This window comes from Heteronotia binoei, chromosome 3 (genome assembly GCF_032191835.1).
Source record: "Heteronotia binoei isolate CCM8104 ecotype False Entrance Well chromosome 3, APGP_CSIRO_Hbin_v1, whole genome shotgun sequence".
Classification (NCBI taxonomy): Eukaryota; Metazoa; Chordata; class Lepidosauria; order Squamata; family Gekkonidae; genus Heteronotia; species Heteronotia binoei.
The window spans coordinates 107,194,261-107,219,390 of NC_083225.1; the positions used below are offsets into that span (position 1 = coordinate 107,194,261).

At 44.3% G+C, this 25,130-nt stretch overlaps 1 protein-coding gene across 4 annotated transcripts in view; it reads left to right on the plus strand.

Annotated features, from left to right (window-relative positions):
* The window catches only part of APP (amyloid beta precursor protein), a 295,204-nt gene that overhangs the window by 63,548 nt on the left and 206,526 nt on the right, over positions 1-25,130 (plus strand). For all 4 annotated transcript variants that reach the window (XM_060234377.1, XM_060234378.1, XM_060234376.1 and 1 more), the window contains exon 2: positions 7,267-7,434. In XM_060234377.1, coding sequence (XP_060090360.1) covers positions 7,267-7,434 — 168 coding nt within the window. The remainder of the gene's footprint in view (positions 1-7,266; positions 7,435-25,130) is intronic.

A 25,130-nucleotide genomic window follows, 5' to 3' on the forward strand; every position in this document is an offset into this window, starting at 1 on the left:
CTTTCTGGTGTGCAGCCTTTCTTATGGGCTTTAGAAAAATTGTTCTAAGTTGAGCACTTTAGCACTAGACCAAATAGAGTGCAAAGTATTTTAGTAGTGCGGCTGCAGCACTGGAGTGCTATTTTAGTCTAGTGCTATAGCACTTAACTTGGAACAGCGTTTAAAAATGCAGAAAATATTGTGCATGAAAAAAGGGCGGGGTGAAAAGCAGCACTATTGGAAGTGCTGCAGAAATTTTAAACAGCAGACTACAGCGATTCAGAAGTGCAAGGAAAAGGTGAAAATTGAAGAAAGTGGTTTACCTCAAAAATGACTCAACCTTGCTTTGCTAACTGGAGCACAAGAGGCTCTGTATGAAAAGGTAAATAAAATCTGTTAGCAGCTGGCTGCTAAAACAATTGTGTCTGAAATGATACAAAAAAATCTTTTAGCAACTGGCTACTAAAATGGATTACAAAGACTGTTTGAAAGGGGCCATCGCGTTTTCTGTCCTGTAGTATGTCCATGTGACAAGCCTCCTGTCAAGCACCGATATTTCTTAATAACCAGTCCTTTGTTTTAAATCAAAAGTAGGTTTATTGTTAGAAACTCAGGAGCTGTACCAAGGACACAAGCCTTGGGAGTAATGACCTACAAACAGTTACACAGTTGCTATATAGGATATCATCAAGGGTTACCATACAGATGCATACTTGAGTCACAGGTTCAAAGGTTACTAAACAACTGTCTATTTTATTACTAAGGAATTTTAGAGTATTGGAAACATCAAACATTCTCACACTACTCTGGGAAGAGATAAGGGTTGTCTATGTGAAACTGGGAGAGAGGCGGCTTGAAGGTAACATCAGCCAAGCTGTAGCATAAACATCCTAGGGCCAGATGGATTTATAACTTGCCCACTGTCCGTAAATAAGGGGGGGGGGGAGAAATGGTGAGCTGGTGACCTGCTCTCTATCTAGAGATTTCTATTGTTTCTGCTCAAGGCATAGATACACCTGTTTTGATGGTATTAGAACAGCAGACACAATTTGAGATAATTTGGTGATTAGCATGAAATTACTTATTTTACAGAAACAATGTAGAATATCAAGTTAGACGGTTGCAATCAAAGTTGGGGAAAGCTTGGAACAACATCCAAGAAAATCTGGAATTGGCTAAAGAGACTTACAAAAAACATTATGACAAGCATCACTCTTCTGCTTGGGATTTTAAAGTAGGAGAAACAGTATTTCTGTCCACCAAAAACTTGCCACTACCCTCTCGGCTTGGCTTTGCGAACGAAGATTTAAGAAGGGTGCAACAGTCCACGTCTGCTGCAGGCTCGCTGGTGGCTGACAAGACCAATGCGGGACAGGCAGGTCCGGCCACAGTGGCTGCAGGGAAAAGTCTGATTTAGGGTTGGTGCTGTAGCAGTGCAATTCTTCCTCAATCTCCTTTTGTCCTCAAGACCAGCTATGCGTGCGTTCTCAAAAGAAGAGACAGCCTGGTGGATGGTGCGCCTCCATGCTTTGCGATCTGAGGCTAGGTCAGACCACTGGTGATGGTTGATGCGACAGGTGCCAAGGGATTTCTTCAAGGAGTCCTTGTACCTCTTCCTTGGTGCCCCTCTATTTCGATGGCCGGTGGAGAGTTCGCCATACAGAGCAATCTTGGGAAGGCGGTGGTTTTCCATCCTAGAAATATGCCCTGCCCAGCGCAGCTGCGTCTTCAACAGTAGTGCCTCGATGCTGGTAACCTCCGCCCGCTTGAGAACTTCAGTGTTGGTCACAAAGTCACTCCAGTGGATGTTGAGGATGGTGCGAAGGCAGCGCTGATGAAAGCGCTCGAGGAGTCGCAGATGATGACGGTATAAAACCCACGATTCGGAGCCGTAGATGAGGGTTGTCATCACAACCGCTTTGTAAACATTGATCTTTGTGCCTTTTTTCAGATGCTTGTTGCTCCACACTCTTTTGTGCAGTCGGCCAAAGGCACGGTTTGCCTTTGCCAGCCTGTTGTCAATCTCCTTGTCGATCTTAGCATCTGAGGAGATGATGCACCCCAGGTAGCTGAACTGCTGGGCTGTCTTCAGAACTGATTCACCCACAGTGATGCAGGGAGGGTGATAATCTTCCTGGGGTGCAGGCTGGTGGAGAACTTCTGTCTTCTTCAGACTAACTTCTAGGCCGAATAGCTTGGCAGCCTCTGCAAAGCAGGACGTCATATGCTGCAGAGCTGATACTGAGTGGGAGACGAGTGCAGCATCATCAGCAAACAGTAGCTCTCGGATGAGTTTTTCCATTGTCTTGGAGTGAGCCTTTAGTCGCCTCAGGTTGAACAGGCTGCCATCGGTGCGATAACGGATGTAGACACCATCGTCATCATCTAGATCTACTGCGGCTCTTTGAAGCATCATGCTAAAGAAGATCGTAAAGAGAGTTGGCGCGAGAACGCAGCCTTGCTTTACACCTGTGCCTATTGGGAAGGTCTCCGAGAGGTCGTTGCAGTGTCTGACTTGGCCTCGCTGGTCTTCGTGTAGCTCGATGATCATGCTGAGGAACCTTGGGGGACATCCTAAACGTTCCAAGATTTGCCACAGGCCTTTCCTGCTAACGGTATCGAAAGCTTTGGTAAGGTCGACAAAAGTCACATACAGAGCCTTGTTCTGTTCCCTGCATTTCTCTTGGAGCTGCTTGAGAACAAATACCATGTCGGTGGTGCTCCTGTTAGCTCTGAAGCCGCACTGGCTCTCTGGGAGGAGTTCTTCTGCAATGGCGGGCACCAGTCTGTTCAGGAGTATTCTGGCAAGGATTTTGCCTGCGATGGAGAGCAGGGTTATCCCCCAGTAGTTGGAGCAGTCTGACTTTTCCCCTTTGTTCTTGTATAGGGTGATGATGATTGCATCGCGAAAGTCGCGTGGTAATTTGCCTTGTTCCCAGCAGGTGACAAGTACTTTGTGAAGTGAGCTATGTAGTACTGTGCCCCCATGCTTCCAGATCTCTGGTGGAATTCCATCAACTCCTGCTGCCTTGCCACTTTTCAGTTGCTTGATGGCTTTAACAGTCTCTTCTAGAGTGGGGATCTCATCCAACTCTGTTTTCACTGGTTGAAGTGGGGTGAGGTGAATTGCTGAATCTTGAACTACGCGGTTGGCACTGAAGAGAACCTGAAAATACTCCGACCACCGGTTCAATATGGATGCCTTGTCTGTGAGGAGCACTTGGCCATCTGCACTACGCAAGGGACTCTGAGTCTGATATGATGGACCATATACTGCCTTCAGGGCTTCGTAGAACCCTCTTAAATCACCAGTGTCCGCACACAGCTGGGTTCTCTCAGCAAGCTTGGTCCACCACTCGTTCTGAATGTCTCGAAGCTTGCACTGGAGGTTGCTACATACAGCGCGAAAGGTTGCTTTTTTCCCAGGACAGGAGGGCTGAGCAAGATGTGCTTGGTAGGCAGATCTCTTTTTCGCCAGTAAATCTTGGATCTCTTGATTGTTCTCATCAAACCAGTCCTTGTTCTTTCTTGTGGAGAACCCGAGGACTTCTTCAGAGATCTGCAGGACGGTAGTTTTTAGGTGTTCCCAGAGTGCTTCTGGAGAAGGGTCTGTGGGGCAACTGGGGTCCTCAATTCTTGACTGGAGTTTTGCCTGGAAGGCAGCTTTAACTTCGGCTGACTGGAGACTGCCAACCTGAAACTTCCTCCGAGGGATACATCCTCTCCTGGGTGTGGGTTTAAAGTGAAGACGGAGATTGCAGCGTACAAGACGATGATCCGTATGACATTCTGCACTGGGCATTACTCGGGTGTGTAAGACATCTTGAAGGTCTCTCTGACGCACCAGAATGTAGTCGATAAGGTGCCAGTGCTTGGACCGTGGGTGCATCCAGGTTGTCTTCAGACTGTTTTTCTGCTGGAAGATAGTGTTGGTGATGGTGAGTTGGTGCTCCATGCAGAATTCTAGCAGGAGGCGCCCGTTGTCATTGCAGTTGCCAATGCTGTGTTTGCCAAGTACTCCTTTCCAGGCTTCCGAGTCTTTACCTACTCTGGCATTGAAGTCGCCAAGGATGATCACCTTGTCCTCTGTAGGGGTCTTCCGTACGAGGTTGTGTAGATCAGCATAGAACTTGTTCTTTTCTGCAGGCTCTGCTTGAAGGGTTGGGGCATACACACTGAAGAGTGTTGCATGCTGCTTGTTTTGAAGTGGGAGGCGCATGGACATGATGCGATCTGAGTGACCTGTTGGCAGGTTTTCGAGTTTGGAGGCAATGGAGTTCCTGACCATGAAGCCGATGCCAGAAAGGCGGCTCTCAGCCTTTGATTTACCTGACCAGTAGAGGGTATAGCCAGCACCGTGTTCTTGAAGACTACCTTCCTCAGGGAAACGGACCTCACTGAGAGCTGCTATGTCGATATTCAACCTGAGAAGTTCGTGGGCAACTAGAGCAGAACGTCGTTCAGGGCGACCACTGTCTACTGTGTCAAGCATGGTTCTGATGTTCCAACATGCAAGCTTTAGTCTTTGCACACTTTGTGAGGCAGGTGCATGCCTTTTCTTTGTTGTTATTTTTTGACCGCAAGTAAGGATGCCCGTTGACCGCGGCTAGCCAACTAGCCAACTGGGGTGGAGGAGACGAGCTTTGTTTAGGCCACCTTTTCTAGGCCCCTCTCCGTGTGGAGCAAGCAGTGCTGTTCCTAGATAAGGCTGCTTGGTCGTTCAGGGTGCTGCCGAAAAATGCTTTCGTCTCCGGGTTAGCATCAGGCGACTAATACCCTGAACCGCCTATGTGCAGGATTGGGACTGCGGCTTCCAGTGGCACCTTCCACCTGCCGTTTCGCCCCTTGCCCATCGCTGCAGGACTTGATGCGTTGTGGGTTGTGTATGTGGATATGCCCTTCAGGCCTGCGCAGAGGAATTTTTTAGGTGACGCCCAGTGTGCGCGGGTACTGGCTCCACCCTTTCACCTGGGGGTCATCTGCCATGGCCCAGTAAGCTGGGACGCCGGCAGCGAGTCCTCCAGGTGGTAGGTGTTACATTAACGAGCTCTATCTGCCCGGGTTTGATGTTAGAGTTTTCCTTCTCTCAGGCTGGCAAGGTTGGTGGGCCCAGCCTGCCCATCCGGTTGTTGGTCCTAAAAAGGGGTGGCCAAAGTTGCTTCGCTTAAGAACCGCACAAAATAAATGTCAGATGTCTGGAGATAGATCTGCTATCTGTCTACTAGGCATACTGCTGTTTTGTTGCCTTCTCATATCAAAGGCTTGCTCAATTTGTTAATTCATGCTACTCAGATCAGAGGTTTGCTGAACTTGTTAATTTTACTGCATGCTGCAGCTGTTTTGTTGCTTTTGCATGCTCCTGCTACTCAGATCAAAGGTTTGCTCAATTTGTTAATTTTACTATTCTGTCATTGTACCATTCTAAACCACTGCCTACCAGATCATTTTACTTCACTGTCATTGGCTCTTTTTCACAGAGTTTGCTACGTCATGGTGCGACCGAATTGCCACTACCACAAACCTCTAAAAACCCAGTGTACAAATTTTTGAGACCGTTCCGTATAAAATGTGTGATCAATAAAGTGACTGTAGAACTCGAATTACCAAAGCTGTTTAGTAAGATACACCCAATCTTTAATTGCAGCCTCCTTCGGAAAAGATCCCAGAGCGATGCCCTGGCACCCCAGACCCAAAGCTCCAGAACCTATCCCAGTGGGAGATCAGAATCACCATGAAGTAAAAGAAATCTTAGATGCTAAGCTGAAGTGGGGTGTATTGTATTTTCTGATTCGATGGAAGCATTTTTCAACAGCTTATGATTAATGGGTGATTAGTTCAAATGTGAGAGCCCCAGAATTGATTAAACAATTCTATGCTAAATATCCTTCAAAGCCCAGAAGGGGGGCTTAGGGGGGGCAGTATGTCAAGCGTGCTCATTTCTGTACTGCATTTTTCTATATAGAGAGAGAGCAGGTCACCAGCCACTTGGGGCAGTTTGCCGCCATGTGGTTGGGGTCTCCGCACCGAAAGCAGTGCTGGGGGTTGGTTGGTTTAGTTGTCCCCCTGGACGGGACTGCCTTCCGCCCTTTTGCTTTTGCCCCCAGCCGAGACTCACGTCTCCCCTTACTCCCTTGCTGTAGTTGACGCTGGAGAGCTACTCTCTTCATGTTGGTTTCTACTTCTCCCGAAATGTCAAGCTGTAATGACGTACAGACAGTTACACCGTTGCTATATAGGATATCATGAAAGGTTACTGTAGCAGTGGAATAATGAGGCCACACACTTACTGATTGAAATGAGGTTTTTACTATTGGCACCAATAGCAGGGTCCAATTGAGCAGCAAGGCTCCCAAAAATATCGAACCCCCCGCACACTTCTCAGACCATTCTTTTTAAGCACAAAGCAAGCTCAGCAAGCAGGCCCTTACAAATTATCAGATTCAACTTTCCTCCCCCCCTTCCTTTTCTTCGTCATTTTCCACTGTGACTCTGCTTATCTACTCAGCAAGGAGTTTCCTTAAAGAAGCCTGTCTATTATCAATACACATCTGCAACTCACACCCATTGGAGGCTGCCTGGTTTTATCACATTGCGTCAGACACCCCTTTTTTGCTTCTAAAGGCAAGAGCATATTTTTATTTATTATTATTATTATTATTATTATTATTATTATTATTATTATTATTATTGGGGTATTCATTAATTATTCAGGGGTCTCTCCTTCATTACCATACAGATGCATACTTGAGTCACGGGTTCAGAGGTTACTAAACAACTATTTTATTACTAAGGAATTTTAGACTATTGGAAACATCAAACATTCTCACACTACTCTGGGAAGAGATAAGGGTTGTCTGTGTGAAACTGTGGGAGAGGCGACGAAGGTAACATCAGCTGGGCTGTAGCATAAACATCCTAGGGCCAGATTGATTTATTACTTGCCCACTGGCTGTAAATAAGGGGGGGGGAGAAATGGTGAACTGGTGACCTGCTCTCGATCTGGAAAAATGCAGTACAGAAATGAGCGCACTTGACACCTCCTGCCTTTTGTAACACCAGAGCAGCTGATGCTTGTATATTGAATGAGTGGGCTATCATCCTCTGTTTGCCACTTCACAAGTGGCCTGTTGACAATGTACTCTGCCTAGTATGATTAAATATTCTGAAATTTCTGTTGGTTCAGTGGTTTGAGTGACTGTAGCGATGATTATTTTGTCTTTGAACTTTTATGAGTTCTGAATGCTTTTGTTGTTGCAATAATGAATTAATGTCTTGTGTTTCTTACAGGTTCCAACTGATGGAAATGCTGGACTACTGGCAGAGCCTCAAGTGGCTATGTTTTGTGGCAAACTGAATATGCATATGAATGTTCAGAATGGAAAATGGGAATCTGACCCGTCTGGTACCAAGACTTGTATTGGGACGAAAGAAGGGATTTTGCAGTATTGCCAGCAAGTAAGTGTTTAATTCAACATATAGATTCATATTTTCCTAAAAAATGTGAATAATTTTTTTTAAAGAAGGATCTTCAATATATTACTTTATTCTCATGACCAGTTTTTCCATTTGATTAGAGGGGGATTTTGCTAGTTTCGGGATGTGGCCAGTGGCTTCTGCATGAAACTAATATGAGACATTCAGATTGCTAGAGTAATAGGTGGCATATTTATTGTTTTTATATAGCTCCTCTGAAGGAGTGCTTTTTCTTAAACGGGTTTCTTAATGTTCATATGAATGTAATGAAGATTTGGTATTACATGTTATAAGAGGTCGAAAAGAAATGTTTGTCTTGGCTTTCTGCAGTATATGAGCTTTCTGTAGCAAGCCAAGGAAAAAAAGATTTATAGCACACCCATCTATGTCACAAGATGCAAGGATGGTCCTAGCGGTGACTCATGAATGGCTAGTGTCAGTTGACCTCACCTTTTTTAGTTAGCTTTGAACAAGGACAAGGATTTTCTAAAACTTAAAGGGATTTGTAATGGAACTCCTGAGAAACGATAATTCTAATTTTTGCAGTTCCTGCCTTATTCTATACCTTGTATGTTACAAACAGTCAAACCCTACCAGCCCTGTGTTTGTAACCAGCTTTCTGTTTGTATGAAACTTTTTACAGTTTCACCAGTGCTAACTGATGCACATTTATCAGCATTGGTTATTGGGACTTGCTGTAGCACTAACTTTGAGAATGCGGTTTTTAAAAACGTGATGTTCCAAATGTATAGAATTTCCAGTTTGTTCATAGATTTTGCAATCTTGCCTGACTGCAAAGCTTGGAAGAGCAATCACTCACCTTCAGTTTAGCAGTAATCAAGGGACAGCTGCTTTAGCCAACTGCGGAATTGTTTACTATCACTGATTTCTGTGAAAAGATTTATGCTGTGCCCATATAGTGCCCATATAAAGTACACAACTAACAAGAGAAATAGTTTTTGTTTCATTGTACTTTAAAAGTCTTACTTTCAGAAGACATGATAGAGACAAAAGAAAACCACATACTCAACAGAAACTTAATTATATTTTTAATAAAACAAAGATAGAATGCTTATTATAAAAAGAAATGTCTGCTGATGCTTTCTTGTGCAGATTTCAAATACCACTTCATGTTGATTAAAAAAACCCCTGAAGGTGAAAGTTATGTCAACCGAAATGTAAAGTTTGAGGTTCATAGAAACAGTTATTAAATTTAATGGATTCAGTGCTTGATTTTTTTTTAAATCCACATTCAAAGGAGGCTTTGGTAATTGTTAGCAGTCTCAGAAGGGGTGAATGGCACTGGTAGGCATTTTGGCTGCAGCAGGCAAACAGTAAACCCCGAATTATGTTGTGGTTTCTGATTCAACAACATAGATAATGTTTAAGACTGGTGCTTTATGGAGAGGTTCTTTCAGGGCTCTGCTTAAATGCTGCAAGTAACTGTATTATTTTGTGCTTGGTTCATATGCTTGATGTTTTTTCTAATTGTAAAGTGTGTTTTTAAATTGGAGTTGGATAAAATTATATGAAGATGAGTGAATCCTGAATGGCAGAATTTGGAGAATTTTCTAGTACCCTTACCTGTATGAACACACTTTTATGAAAATGACTATATTTGAGCTGAATTCACCTTAATGTAAAAAGAATGTACAGTGTAGCTTTTCATGGAGCATAAAGGGGTAGAATATTGAAACTCACAGGTACTTACTATGCGGTTGCTACAGCGAAATGGAGAATAGACAAAATCAGAACAGTCAAATAGAAATCACAATATTAACAATGAGGGCAACTTGTTCCTTCTGCTTTTGTTTAGGTTCCTTTTAAGACTTAAGACTTAAGGCCAGGACCTCCAAGGTGGCCTTCTCGGAAGTGCTACCTGTTTCACGTGCAGGGCAGGAGAGACAGGTGCAAATTAGAAGTCTCAATGTGTGGATGAGACAGTGGTGTAAGGAGGAAGGGTTTAAGTTTGTTAGGCACTGGGATGCTTTCTGGAACAAGCCGGAGCTGTACAAAAGAGACGGTCTCCACTTGTCTCCGGATGGAACCAGGCTGCTGGCGCTTAAAATCAAAAAGGTGGCAGAGCAGTTTTTAAACTAAATCTTGGGGGAAAGCCGACAGGAGATGGAATGTCTCTGGTTCGGGAGGACTCGTCTCAAAGAGATGAAGGGTTGGCTTCTATTTTTCTACCGAGTAACGGATCAGAGTTGTCCACTGTGATGGTGACAAACAGTATGGACTGTCTGCTAGAGTCTCGAGGCGGCAGGAGAGAGGTGGCAGGCCTAGCTTGCTTGGGAAATTATAAATGTTTGTATGCAAATGCTAGAAGTGTCCGAAGTAAAATTGGTGAATTGGAATGTTTAGTGTTGGGAGAAAACATAGACATTGTGGGAATTTCAGAAACTTGGTGGAATGAGGAGAATCAGTGGGACACGGTGATTCCTGGATATAAGTTATATCGGAAGGATAGGGAGGGAAGGGTTGGAGGTGGGGTGGCTCTGTATGTCAGAGAGGATATACGGTCCAGTAAGACTGAGGTCAGAGAATTAGATTCCCTTTTAGAAATGCTTTGGGTTGAAATAGAGGGCCCAAAAGGAAATTTAACTATGGGAGTTTGTTATCGCCCACCAAATCAAAAGAGAGAGGACGATTATAATATGATGGAGGGATTAAAGATAGCGGCTAAACGTAAAAACTGTGTCGTAATAGGTGATTTTAACTACCCGCAGATTGATTGGGTCAATATGTGTTCTGGTCGAGAGAAAGAGATTGAGTTTCTTGATGCTCTCAATGACTGTGCTATGGAGCAGATGGTCTCAGAACCTACCAGGGGTGGGGCGATCCTAGATCTGGTCCTAAGTAATGCCCAAGACTTGGTGAGAGACGTAAAAGTGATTGCGCCGCTTGGGAACAGTGACCATAATGTTATTGATTTCACCATTTGTATAAATAGGGAGTTGCCCAAAAAGACCGCCACAACCACATTTAACTTTAAAAGGGGTAAATTCTCTGAGATGAGGAGGCATGTGAGGAGGAAACTGAAAGGAAAGGTAAATACGGTCAAAACCCTTGGGGAAGCTTGGAGACTATTTAAAACTATAATCCTAGAAGCTCAGATAAAATACATACCACAAGTTAGGAAAGGCACAAACAGGTATAAGAAGAGGCCAGCATGGTTAACAAACAAAGTAATGGAAGCTGTAAAAGGTAAGAAGGACTCCTTTAAGCGGTGGAAAACCAGTCCAAGTGAGATTAATAAAAGGGAACACAGGCAGTGGCAAATCAAGTGCAAGACTGTGATCAGGCAGGCAAAAAGGGGAGCGTATTGCAAAAAACATAAAGACCAACAATAAAAATTTCTTCAAATATATTAGAAGTAGGAAACCAGCAAGGGAAGCAGTGGGGCCCTTGGATGACCATGGGGTAAAAGGATTACTGAAGGAGGATGGGGAAATGGCTGAGAAGCTGAATGCATTTTTTGCCTCCATCTTCACCGTGGAAGATGAGAAGTGTTTGCCCGCCCCAGAACCACTAATATTGGAAGGGGTGTTGAAAGACCTGAGTCAGATTGAGGTGACAAAAGAGGAGGTCCTACAACTAATAGACAAATTAAAAACTAATAAGTCACCGGGTCCGGATGGCATACATCCGAGAGTTCTGAAAGAACTCAAAGTTGAACTTGTGGATCTTCTAACAAAAATCTGTAATCTTTCATTGAAATCTGCCTCCGTTCCTGAGGACTGGAAGGTAGCAAATGTCACCCTCATCTTTAAAAAGGGTTCCAGAGGAGATCCGGGAAATTACAGGCCAGTCAGTCTGACTTCAATACCGGGAAAGTTGGTAGAAACCATTATCAAGGACAGAATGAGTAGGCACATTGATGAACACGGGTTATTGAGGAAGACTCAGCATGGGTTCTGCAAGGGAAGATCTTGCCTCACTAACCTGTTACATTTCTTTGAGGGGGTGAACAAACATGTGGACAAAGGAGACCCGATAGATGTTGTTTACCTTGACTTCCAGAAAGCTTTTGATAAAGTTCCTCATCAAAGGCTCCTTAGAAAGCTTGAGAGTCATGGAGTAAAAGGACAGGTCCTCTTGTGGATCAAAAACTGGCTGAGTAATAGATAGATAGATGAATTTATTGTCATTGTTCTCAACAAAAAGAGAGCAACGAAATAATAGGAAGCAGAGAGTGAGTATAAATGGGCAGTCTTCGCAGTGGAGGACGGTAAGCAGTGGGGTGCCGCAGGGCTCGGTACTGTGTCCCATCCTCTTTAACTTGTTCATAAATGATTTAGAGTTGGGAGTGAGCAGTGAAGTGGCCAAATTTGCGGATGACACTAAATTGTTCAGGGTGGTGGGAACCAGAGAGGATTGTGAGGAACTCCAAAGGGATCTGTTGAGGCTGGGTGAGTGGGCGTCAACGTGGCAGATGCGGTTCAATGTGGCCAAGTGCAAAGTAATGCACATTGGGGCCAAGAATCCCAGCTACAAATACAAGTTGATGGGGTGTGAACTGGCAGAGACAGACCAAGAGAGAGATCTTGGGGTCATGGTAGATAATTCACTGAAAATGTCAAGGCAGTGTGCGTTTGCAATAAAAAAGGCCAACGCCATGCTGGGAATTATTAGGAAGGGAATTGAAAACAAATCAGCCAGTATCATAATGCCTCTGTATAAATCGATGGTGCGGTCTCATTTGGAGTACTGTGTGCAGTTCTGGTCGCCGCACCTCAAAAAGGATATTATAGCATTGGAGAAAGTTCAGAAAAGGGCAACTAAAATGATTAAAGGGCTGGAACACCTTCCCTATGAAGAAAGGTTGAAACGCTTAGGGCTCTTTAGCTTGGAGAAACGTCGACTGAGGGGTGACATGATAGAAGTTTACAAGATAATGCATGGGATGGAGAAAGTAGAGAGAGAAGTACTTTTCTCCCTTTCTCCCAATACAAGAACTCGTGGGCATTCGATGAAATTGCTGAGCAGACAGGTTAAAACGGATAAAAGGAAGTACTTCTTCACCCAAAGGGTGATTAACATGTGGAATTCACATATATATATATATATTTGGCCGCTGTGTGACACAGAATGTTGGACTGGATGGGCCATTGGCCTGATCTAACATGGCTTCTCTTATGTTCTTATGTTCTTATGTTCTTAATTTACCATGTCTGCTTTGTAGAGTGACATGTTCCTTCCCCGCCCCCTATTTTTGTCGTTTTTTACTCTGCCTATCTCATTAGCAGGATTGCACTTCAGACCCGATTTTGGGGTTAGGGTGAAGGGATTTGTGCAAGTTTTCCAAATTCTTGGTGACAGGAAGCAATAGAACATCAAAATGGAATAGTTTAATTACAATTTCAAACAGAAGAGTGTCTTTTCCCCAAGTTGTTAAATAAACAAAATTGTTTCCTCTTCTGTTCTGTGTTGTTTACCTTCTTAGTGAAGTTAATCACCTTTCTGTGGATGGATGTTGCTAGTATGAAAAGTTGAGTTGGTGTATGGTAGCTTTTATGTCTTTTATAAATTTCCTCAATTTTCAGAGGAATGTAGTGTCCTTACTGTCTATACTGCTGCACAGATGTGCTGTTGAGCATGATTAGCTGAGTAACTACAAAGGTTTACTTTGAGACAAGGCCTTTTTTTCTTGTCAGAACCAGCTGAAATCTGTACCTTGAATAAGACCTAGAACTGCTGGTGGGTTCAGGGTTAGGGTTGCCAGGTCCAACTCAGTAAATATCTGGGGACTTTGCGGGTGGAGCCAGCAGCAAGGATGTGACAAGCACAGCTGAACTCTCAAGGGAGTTCTGGCCATCACATTTAAAGGGACCGCACTCCTTTTAAATGCCTCTGCTCCATTTGGAAATAATGGAGGATGGGGCACCTTCTTTTGGAGCACATAGAATTGGACCCCCTGGTCCAATCTTTTTTAAACTGGGGGGGGTGTTTTGGGGAGATGCTATGCTGAACATTTGTGGCCTCTACCTCAAAAAACAGCCCCCCCATTCATGGATTGATTCTCCATTTTATCCTATGGGAACTAGTCTCCATAGGGAATAGTGGCGTGCCTAGCAGACATTTCCCTCCCTCCCCGCTTTCTGATAACTATTAAACAGAAGGAGGGCCTCCAAACCAGGCATCCTCTACTCTCAACTGATGAGTTGCAACCCTATAACCCGTAAAATCTTACTTAAAACAGAATGGGGGCTTGGGCTTGGAGTGCAGAAATAGGAGGCACAGTCATGACTGTGTGAAAGCAGAAGTTCTTGCTGTCATCCAGAGAGCACACACTGCCTTGAAGCTGACGCTTCAATTCCCTTTTCCTTCAATACATAGAAGGTTCTGGGACATGAGAGCTCAGCAGGCTAGTTCATTCTCAAACCTTAAAGTTTCTGGTGCAAATCCCATGATTCTCAACTTCTCCTTAAAACTTCCATCCGAAGGAATATTTCTCTCCCAGTATGTTGTAGTGATTAGATTGTCAGACAAGGATATGAGAGACCCAGATTTGAATCCCTTCTCTGCTATGGAAGCTTGCTGAGTGAACTTGACAAGTCACATGCTCAGCCCAAGATACCTTACAAAATTGTGAGGATAAAGTGATGTAAATGATGGAGGAGAATAATGTAATCTGCTTTGGTACCCACTGGAAAGAAAGGTAAGACATGAGTCTTTATATTTAAGCAAAAAAAAATGTAGCTCTGCATTTTATGAAGCAAAAAAAAATGCAGATATCCTTCGCTGCATTTGCTCAAACAAGTGATTAACAACTTTAGACTTGGAGACTGGGTAAGCAGTGGCAGCAGTAGGGCAACTGTTCTGCTTCTAGAAAACTTGTTGGAAAAAGCATCTCAATTGTGTTGTGTCATAACGTTTTTTTTGTTTTGTATTTTGTGTGTGTGTGTCTGCACCTGGAAGTCATGGCGACTTCAGGTGACTGACCCCTACTGTGGACCTGGAGGATATTCAGAGAGGTGGCTGAATAAAGCCTGCCCCTCTCTTCTCAACTTGGTATTTCAAGGAAGTCTCCCATCCAAGTACTAACCAGAGTCAACCCTGCTTAGCTTCAGAGATCTGATGAGATTGGGCTTGCCTGAGCCATCCAGGTCAGGGCTTATTGTGTTTTAAGGACTGGCAGAGATGGATTAATGGATACACTATTCTCATTCTTAAGCAATATTCTAGTGCTATTGAATTTTCAGGTGTTGTCGGAATGGGATGTACAAGTGTAATATCATTGTTCTGTTTCTTCTGCTTGGGGTTCTTTTGTACACAATACATTGAGACAGTTTGAGTTATGTGAACATAATTAATCATGGATGGGGAAAAATCTGTTCACCCTACTTCCTGTTCAGAAAGAATTTTTCCTAAGAACTGGCTGATCTCCTTACAGGTTAACACTTCTGAATCTAAAAGGATGATGATAAATAATATATTATTGAAATGTTCCCTCCTGACAAGTGAATATACTGATGTGTACAGAGTTGAAATGAAAATACCTGATTATCAAAGACCCAGCAAAAATACCCAATTTAATATTTTGGCTAATTTGTATTGATAGCAATGATTCTCACTGCATTTTAGAATTTTGAAATGTTTATTTAGAAACTCTTTATTTTAAAATGCTACTGAAGGAGAACTTTTTAAAAACTCTGATAACTGTAGGAGAGAAATACTGAAATAATCAGCCAAGCATCCATTTTCTACTCGGAGCAGCCTGTTAACTCATAAAATAAACTCCTTTCCAGGGAGACCTACATACAGTGAGAATCTATTCTAGACCTCATTCCTTGTATTGTCTGGCCTTCTCTTATGGCAGAGCTGCTTCCTGTATTAGATTTCTTAAGTTGAAAGGAATATATATATATTTGGCCGCTGTGTGACACAGAATGTTGGACTGGATGGGCCATTGGCCTGATCTAACATGGCTTCTCTTATGTTCTTATGTTCTTAAACATTTATCTTTGGGGGGTGTTACAAAAAATTGTTCCCAGAAAACCCTCAAAAGCTATCTGGAACTTTGGAGTAGTCTGCAACAACCTGTGAAAAGGGAAAATAAACAAGATTAATATCTTTTCCTGTCAGCTGGATTGGATTACTTCTGGATTTAAAAAACAAGTCAAAGATTGCTGTAATCTATGGGTACAAGTTCTTTGAAGGAGTATGTGGTAGATGAATCCATTTCACAATAGCAATTTCTTCAAAGGTAGACTTCATCTCTTGGGTCACTTCAATCTATTCTGCAGGAAATGAATGTCCAGCAAGTGCTAAAAACATACTTTATAATTGGACCAATGTCAATGCTTTTGGAAGCTGTAATTGTGGAAAAACTGGAATTGATGAAGTTGTGGAAAGCTTGTGCCCTAAATACATATAAGGACTTTGACGTTGAATCTTTTCTGGGGCAATTATCAAACCATATGCTTGTAACACTTTTTCTAAAAAATCCACATGGTGACTTGCAATTCCACTTCCAGCCAGCAGAATGTCATCCATATTTCCAGTGTATAGGCAGGGCATATAATGGCGCTGCTGGATTTAATGATCCTTGAGCAGCTTGAACTGCAGCTGCCAGAAGTCGAGCTGCATGCGATTGAGATCCCACATTTTGGCACACCTTCAACATGGCTTGTATGTCAGTTTCCAGATTGTTATAGATAGGTGTGAGAGCATTTTTACAGTCTTCATTTGCATTTTCAAACGCCAATTGCTTTCCAGCCCCAGCACTGTCAATCTGCCTTTCCACCGCCCTCATAAGTCTATTAACAAATTCAGTATAGGGTTCTGTGGCGCCTTGGCGTGTGTTAACAAAACTGGCCAAGGAATTTTCACCAGCCTCCGGGATTTTTTTACAGGCTTTTGTGACAAGTGAGGCCAATTGAGAGAGTGCTGCATCCGTCAGTGCCACCTGCTGTACGGCTGTGATATAAGGTGTCTGAATTTCATTGTTCTGTACTGATTTCTGTAACTCTTTCAAGGTCTGGAGTGATAGTGAATCACATCTAGCTGAGGCTTCTCCCCCACCTGGGGCTCCTCGAATAATTGGAAAAACAGCTTGAGTTTGGCCTATGTCCCCATCCTCCAGCACTGCAGTTTGGAGGGCTGTAGCTAGTTGTGCTGGCCTCTGCATCATTGGAGCAAGAACAATGCTGTTGAATAGTTCATTATTTGATTCTGAGCCATCTGGTGATTTAGGGAGTAGATGATAAGTTTGATCGTACCCAGGGGTTGTGGCAAATGACCCTGGGAGCAATGGTGGCAAAATTTGAGGTAAGAGGGCAAAAGGCATTACTCCAGCCTCTGTCTGCTGATTAAATAGAATTTTGGTGGGCTTAACCCCTTCTAAACAAGCTTTCACTTTGCTCCAGGTGCACAGAATTTTGGCAGAGATCTTTGGATGATCGTGAAAAGCATTTCCTATTTTTTGCCAGTCTTGTATTGTTAAAGTTCCACTCTCAGGAACACACAGACAAATATCTGATATGGCGGTAACCAAATCAAAAACATCAGACTTTTTAACAAGAAGTCCTTCTTTGGAAAGAAGACAGTGTAAATCTTTTCTGAGGCCAGCTTGGACAGCTGATAAGGGAGAACCCATTTTCTGCTCTTAGGGTCTGTGTGCTGACTTGACAAATTACACTCACCGTTGGGATCCTTAACCGGATGAATAAGACGTCTTTGAAGCCCTTCCTCGGGCGGAGTGAAGTGTATGGTTGAAGCAATAAATCAGCTTTTTTTCAGAGCCTCACACAGGGCACACTGCACGAATCCAACCTCAGTGATTTTCAAAGCAGTGTCAGCGTCCCTTTCCCTTGGCAGTCCTCCCCTCTGGCCCGGGCTGGAAGTGGTCACTATGCATGACTAGGTCCGGAGGAGAGGACTGCCTGCCACTCAGTTTCTTTTTCGCTGCCATCCTGTACGCTCGTGTACCTCGCTCAGCGTTTCAAGCCCTCAATTCTTCCTCTTCTCCCCCTCGTCTTCATTCTCGTCGTCTTCTTTGTCCATCTTGTCTTCGTCTTTTAAAAAAAAAAGTTTCTAACCTTTCTCATGTTTCTCCCCCACCCACCCACCCTTGCAGACAGAAAAAGGGGCACCACCTTTTAAAAAAGGTGCTCGAAGTGCCGAGTGAAACTTCCATCCTGTGCTTACTCTGCTTGGGGGAGGGCCACAACGTCATATGGTGTGCACATTGTCAGAGCTTCAGGAAGCAAACACTGAAAAACTGAGCGGCTTGGCTTCGAAGCCACTTACTTGAGGTCTTCCTCATGCTGCGCACTGAATTGACCAGTCTGTCGCCACCTCCCCCCACAAAGAGCGGGGAGATTCGGCAATAGAACAGGTCACCCATAAAAAGAAGCACAAAACTGGGAAGAAGGAAAAATCTCTCTGCCAGGCTTCTACTGCCATTGGCAAAACCACTGGCCTGCTTCTGCCAGCCAAACAGCCGACCATGAAACCGGCAGCGCCATTGATGGTAACCACATCAAACACAACCTCGATATCAATGCCGACTACAACCTCGATATCGATCATGACCTTGACATCAATGTTGATCTGCACAACCCCCGACATCGACAGCATCGACCTCGAGAGCACTTCAATCAGCATACCCATTGACAGCGACATGACCCCTAACTTCGACCCTGGAAGCAGTTATCATCATTTCAGACGCAGACTCCTTCGACACCAAAGCGATTGCTACAGCCACGGCCGCTCTGCAAAGGGCTCTCGACTTCCACCAGCACTACCGAGCCACCTGGTTCCGGGACGTGCAAAGCCAACCATATTTGCTGTCTTAGGCATCTACCCTACCACTCCAAGAACAGACCATAGCCACATCACCAAACCAGCCGGTTCCCAGCCAAGATCCATCTGCCTCTTCCAGGCACAACCTGCTGCAACTCCCGCCACAAGAACAACTGATGGGCACCTCACCTCGACATCGAACCCCTCGACCTCGAGACAGTCACTCTAGACGCAGGAGTAGATCGCGATCTAGGTATACACACTCCAGGGCTCAAAGCAGATTGCACTCACGACACCAGCACGACCTGTCTCGCAGCCAGTCATGCTCCCGCACATACAGGAGCAGGTCGCGGTCTCAGGTCAAAAGACAATGTCAGCATGCTCACCGGTCCAGATTGCCCAGTCCCCAATCTTCGTCCTCCAAATATGCAGGCCGAAGGCATCGTCCTTGGCACCGGTCCCCCTTGCCACACCAGGGAGCATGCTACACGCAATATCTGGACTCATACCTCCAGGCCAGACTCCAGGCACTCAGAGACAACATCACCCACCAAGGTGCACTGCAGGGGATCCTTCCCCCACAACAACAGCCACCATCTTCTGCACTGGGAGCACCACTGGGACCTCAGGAGGTGCCAAAAGATGACCCCCCCCCACTTTATATGCCAGACAATCTACTCCCAGGCCAGCCAGAAAAGTCGCCTGACCAGTCTCCCTCAGTGTCCTCGTCATCTGACTCTGAGCCAGATGAGACTCAAACTGACTGCTCCCCAGACCGGGCACCCTGTCACCATCAGAAGGTACCAAGGCCTACTTGGAGCTCATAACCCAGATGGGAGAGTCTCTGAATATTCCCATGCACACAGATGCCTCCCCTAGTTACAGACCTGGTTTACCAGATGGTGTAATCAGACTTGCCTCCTACATCCTCCTTGCCAATGCTGCCAGTACACCTCGCAACCCTCAAGGAAGCGTGGGACAAGCCGGCCTCAACCCCATCAACGTCCCGCAGGCTGGAGGCCCTCTACAAAATCCAACCAGCAGATGCAAAATTCCTCACCACCCACCCAGCACCTAACTCAGTCATAGTCCAATCTGCTTCAAAGACCAAGACTGCACGACAGCACCACCTGACAGGGAGGGTAGAAAGTTAGACTCCATAAGCCCTGGTACTCCCAACGCCCAGCCCGCCACTGCCTCCAACAGGGATGGTAAGGCGCTAGCTGGTGCGTTAGGTGGACAGTACACCAGCCAGATCGCCAACCCCTCTCCGACATCCCACACCAGACCGGCACATTCGATACCGTCGATCGTTGGTGCCGGGAGAGCTCGGAAGGAGTAACCCTCCTGTATGAATAGCGCCACCCCTCCCCCCGCCCGTTAGTCCGCGATTGGTGAAAGACCGAGTAACCTGGGGGGGGGGGGTCATCTGAGAGAGAGCCACCGTCTCCCCATCTCACACCCAGATCTCAGTCACGTAAGCCAGGTCCACATCCTGCTGAAGCAGGAACTCCCTGAGGATCGAGGTATTATTATTTACGGACCTGGCATTGCATAACACCAATGACGGAGACGGGCATTTCCTCTTGGCCCCACTACCTGTCACCGTTGGGATGGGAAGTAGACTGGAAGGGGGCCGAGCGCCATTTTGTCTCGGTCCCCTTCCCTTACACTTCTCGCTATTCCCACCGTCATATCTTCCCCTCCCCAGGAGCACTGGAATCCCCTGGCCAAGCATCCACACCTATGCCCGGAATGGTCTTGCCGATATTAGGACGGCCTCACCCTCCCACCTAGATTATCTCAGTTTATAGTTTAGATTCACACCACTCCCCACTAAAACCTCCCCATTTTTGATAGTGAACGAGTATGAGGGAAAGCCGTTCCCACAGTTGCCAGGGGGAGTGATACCAGATGTACCATCAACTTTTGAACAATGATGAGGAAAATTGGGGAAAACTTGGAATAATATCCAAGAAAACCTGGAAGCAGCAAAAGAAACTTACAAGAAACACTATGATAAACACCAAACACCCTCTTGGGACTTTAAGGTGGGGGGCACTGTGTTTCTGTCAACAAAGAACTTGCCTTTACCGCAACCATCTAAAAAACTGGTGTACAGGTTTTTGGGACCATTCCGTATTAAACGAGTAATTAATAAAGTGACCGTGGAACTTGAATTGCCTAAACTGTTTAGTAAGATACACCCCTTCCATTGCAGTTTACTTTGGAGAGATCCTGGAGCCACGTCTTGGCATCCCTGACCCCAAGTTCCAGAACCTATTCCAGTTGGGGATCAAAATCACCATGAAGTAAAAGAAATCTTAGATGCTAAGTTGAAGTGGGGTGTATTGTATTTTCTGTTTAGATGGAAACATTTTTCTGTAGCCCATGATGAGTGGGTCGATAGCTTGAATGTGAGAGCGCCAGAGCTGATTAAAAAATTCTATGTGAAACATCCTTCTAAACCCCGGATAAAGCTTTAGGGGGGGCAGTATGTCAAGCATGCATATTTCTATGTGCCATGATTGTTCCTTAGACAAAGAGCAGGTCATCAGTCTCTACCAACCCCCCTCCTTTACAACTGTTGGGCAAGTAATAAATCCATCCAGCCCAAGGATGTTTACACTGCAGCCTGGCTGGTAAAGCTGTGATGTGCCTCTCCCCCAGATTCACACAGTCAGTCCTTATCTCGTCCCAGAGAAGTGTGAGAAAGGGAGATGTTTTTAATAGCCTAAATTCTTTAGTAATAAAATAGATACTGTGTAGTAACCTTTGAACCCGTGACTCAAGCTGCATCTGCATGATACTCTTTGAAGTTATCCTATATAGTAACTATGTAACACTGTATACATCATTACTTCCAAGGATTGTGTCCTTGGTAAAGCTTCTGAGTTCCTACAATAAAAGCAACTTTTGATTCAACAACAAAAGACTGTTTATTGAGAAATATCGACGCTTGACAGAATGAAGCACTGATGCAACCCTTCCTGCACTCGTCATGATCACCCTAAGTTCCAGAATCAGTATTGCTGTCAGATGGCCATCTAGGGTCTGTTTAAAAATCTCCAAGGAAGGAGAGTCTACCACTTTCCGAGGAAGCCTGTTTCACAAGGAGCCACTCTGCCAGGAAATTCTTTCTAATGTTTAGCCAGAAACTTTTAATTTAATTTCAACCCACTGAAATTCACCTGCTGCAGTGCGGGTTTGCACAACAGCTTGGAGAAGGTGTTTAAAGGGACCACATCCCCTTTTAACTGTCCATTGGAAACAGTGGAGGATGGGGACACCTTCTGGGACTATAGAATTGGATTCCCTGGTCCAATCTTTCTGACTCCTGGTGGGTTGAAGAGAGGTACCAGCAGCTGTTCTGCATATTTCATGCCTCTATCTAAAAAAAAAAACTGGTTCCTCTGGAGTCCTAGAACCCCCTGGATTGATCCTCCATAGGCTATAATGGAGATGAATATATTTGGGTTTCCCAATTATTTCCCATTCCCAATACAATACCATACCAATGTTGGGATTTGGGAATATCAGGAAGTACCAAAATGTTCTAGGTTCAATATACCTAAACTTGAAAAATACCAGAATTTTTTTTGTATGTGCATGTTTTCAACCAATCTATGCATCCCATCTGCAGACCAGAGATACCTAGAGTGTTACAGGCAATGCTTTTAAGTCTCTTATTTTAAATGGGGAAATTAGCCAAGAGACTTGGTAGAGTGAATTTAGGAGTGAAGATCTTTGCTTTCAATAATACGGAGTTTGGGTTTTCAGCCAAGAATAGTCCAAGCAATTGTATTTTATAATGTTATACTCAAATAAATGTAGGTGTTGCAATACAATCATTCCTTTCCACATAAATAATATAAACACACATAAGAGACTAAGAAATAAATAGGTGAGATATAGCAGAGTCAAAGGGAAGACACACGGGGCATGCTACCTTTCCAGGTATGCAGAGGTCCATTTGAGACCTTAAAGATGAAGGCATGCACGGCCATGTGTCATGACTGAGAGACCCCCCCCCCTTACTTAGGGTAATGGAGGGGGAACAATCTGGTTACATGGTGTCCAGGCAGGAAGAGAGAGAGCAAGCATGGCTTGTATATAATCTTTGAAGGGGGTGAGACCAACCCAGAAAAGGGATTGGCTTCTGTGGTGGGCAGTGGTTTGTCTATTCTGGGTATCTGATTGGGCGCCCACCTTAAGTCAATGAGTAGAGCAGACTCTGGTCACCTGGATGGATCTTCAGGTAACAATAGGGCTGATTTAGTAATGTCCTCCAATAGGTTACAAAAGGTCAGGATTTGTTTGAGTGGTTCAGCAAAGATATCCCTGGGGAGAGGCAAGCAAAGAAAACAAAGAATCTGCTCAGATGTCAGACATTACCAGTAGACAAAGAGAAACTGAGTCACAGGAAGAGCCAAGGAGATGGCTGATTGATCAGTAGCTGAGGATTAGGGTGTGAACAATACTTACCAGCAGTTCCCATGTTATTATGCATCCTGCTTGGGCGGAGGTGTTGGGGGAGGGGGGAAATAGGTGAGACTACACAGAGAGACAGAATTCAGGCGTCAACCAGAACAAGCTCTCTGCGGGGTGCACTCCACCTTTTTAGATGGAGTGTTTTCTTGGCCTGTTTTTGGTCGGACACTATTTTGTTTAACAGAAATAGGAGACCCACTCTCTCTGGGCACTGGGATACTTCATTTTATCAGGCAGTGCCTCTCAGTAACAAGGGCAGCATGAAACAAGAGGAGTGGTTTGATGCTGATTGTAAGGCAATTAAGAGATCAATTAGTTACAAACACAGGCAATTTAGGTTATACAGCAGTAAAGAAACAATCAAGGTTGCTCTGGCTTAAGTGTATATGTTTTTAAAAAGTAAAACCTAGAAAAAGGGCTGTAGTATTGGTTGAATGGAATTGTTTGAACTGTACAGTCCAATCCAAAGACAATAAAATTTTGGGATGCTGTGACAAATTAAATTGAAGATCTCCAGTGCCTTGCTAAACATATTCCCTGCTAACTGCTGGAAGAGCATTTTACAGCTTTATTGACCACACCCAAGATGGACACTGCTGATGTTTGAGTCCACCCTCTTGAGATGGATGAATGGCCTCCAATAACTAAAACAGAGATCTCTTGAATGCTGATTGGTGTGCAGAAATTTTGGCACCCATTTTTACCTTGATCGGTTAGACTAGGATGATGTCTATTGTTTGGCACTAAGCAATAATTGTGCCAATCTATAAAAGGGTGATACTTTGGATCTGCATAATTACCATCCTGTTAGTTTGTTATCTGTAGTGGAAAAGCTGTATACTTCCATTCTTTATAGCAGGCTACCAACCGGTTGGAAGACAAGGCAATTCTGTGTCAAGAACAGGTGAGATTCCAGAAAGGCAATAATGTGGTGATCATTGCTACACCCTCCAGTATTTGATAGTATATTAACCTTAAAGCAGGAATGCTGGTGACTGGGTTCATGGACCTCAAGAGGCTGCTTTTGACTTAGTACCTAGAAAAAGGCTCTGGGAGATGTTGAGGAACATTTCTATGGACAGGAGATTATTAATTTTAATTCAACAACTCTCCAATTTCCCTTCTTCACAAGTGAGATGTAGGCCTTCTGGTCAACTGTCTAGTCAAATGCCATTGAATATGGGTGTGAAGCAAGGCTGCATCCTTGCAGCACTGCTATTTAATATCTATATTAATGATTTCTCTTTTTCTTGTCCCACAATGATTTCCACCAGGGGTGGAATTCTAGTAGGAGCTCTTTTGCATATTAGGCCACACACCCCTGATAGCCAATCCTCCTGGAGTTCACAAGGCTCTGGAGGATCGGCTAAATTGGGGTGTGTGGCCTAACATGGAAAAGAGCTCCTGCTAGAATTCCACCCCTGATTTCCGCTCACATATTTAGCCTCCCTTAAATTGCCAGCTCAACTTTATGCTAATGATACAGCATTGCTTGCAAGATCAGTGGTGGAAATACATACTTTTACATTCCTTCTCAGATTACAGTTCCAAAGAAGGCCTGGTTATTAATTACTTAAAATCTAAAGTTTTTCTTTTTAGAACTGATAAAAGGAAGTACTTCTTCACCCAAAGGGTGATTAACACATGGAATGCACTGCCACATGAGGTGGTGACAGCTGTCAGCATAGACAGCTTCAAGAGGGGAATGGATAAACATATGGAGCAGAGTTCCATCCTTGGCTATTAGCCACAGTGTATTGTTGGAACTCTCTGTCTGGGGCAGTGATGCTCTGTATTCTTGGTGCTTGGGAGGGGCCACAGTGGGAAAGCTTCTAGTGTCTTAGCCCCACTGATGGACCTCCTGATGGCACCTGGGTTTTTGGCCACTGTGATGCAGAGTGTTGGACTGGATGGGCCGTTGGCCTGATCCAAACTGGCTTTTCTTATGTTCTTAGTAAGAAACAAGGGCACAAAAATTTCAAATGGCCAATTGCTGGTCACAATATTGATCAGGCTAATGTTCACTGGAAGATCCATCTGAGTTCAGCAATGAAAACTCAACTAATTCAGCTAGAACCATCAGAAGTTTTTTGTACCGTGGGAGGACAATAAGTCATAGCTGTAATTTGTGCCTTCAATGCCAAGATTTCTGGATGCTTATTGTATGCAACAGGCATTTGGATTAATGTGGTAACAAATGGTTTTAGATTTCTAGTAATTGTTGTAATCTTACTGGGAGACTTGTTTCTATAACGATGCTTTTAAGTGACTCTGTCATAAGTTAGGGCCACGCAAAGTTGCATGTCTTCCTTTCTTGCTTCATGCTTGCCCCATCAGTGATTGAACACCTGTGAAAGTGTGGGCCATGCTTCCCTAAGTAAACATCATGAACCTTATTTTCCAGCAAAACTTGATCATGATCTAAAGTCACAAAGGTT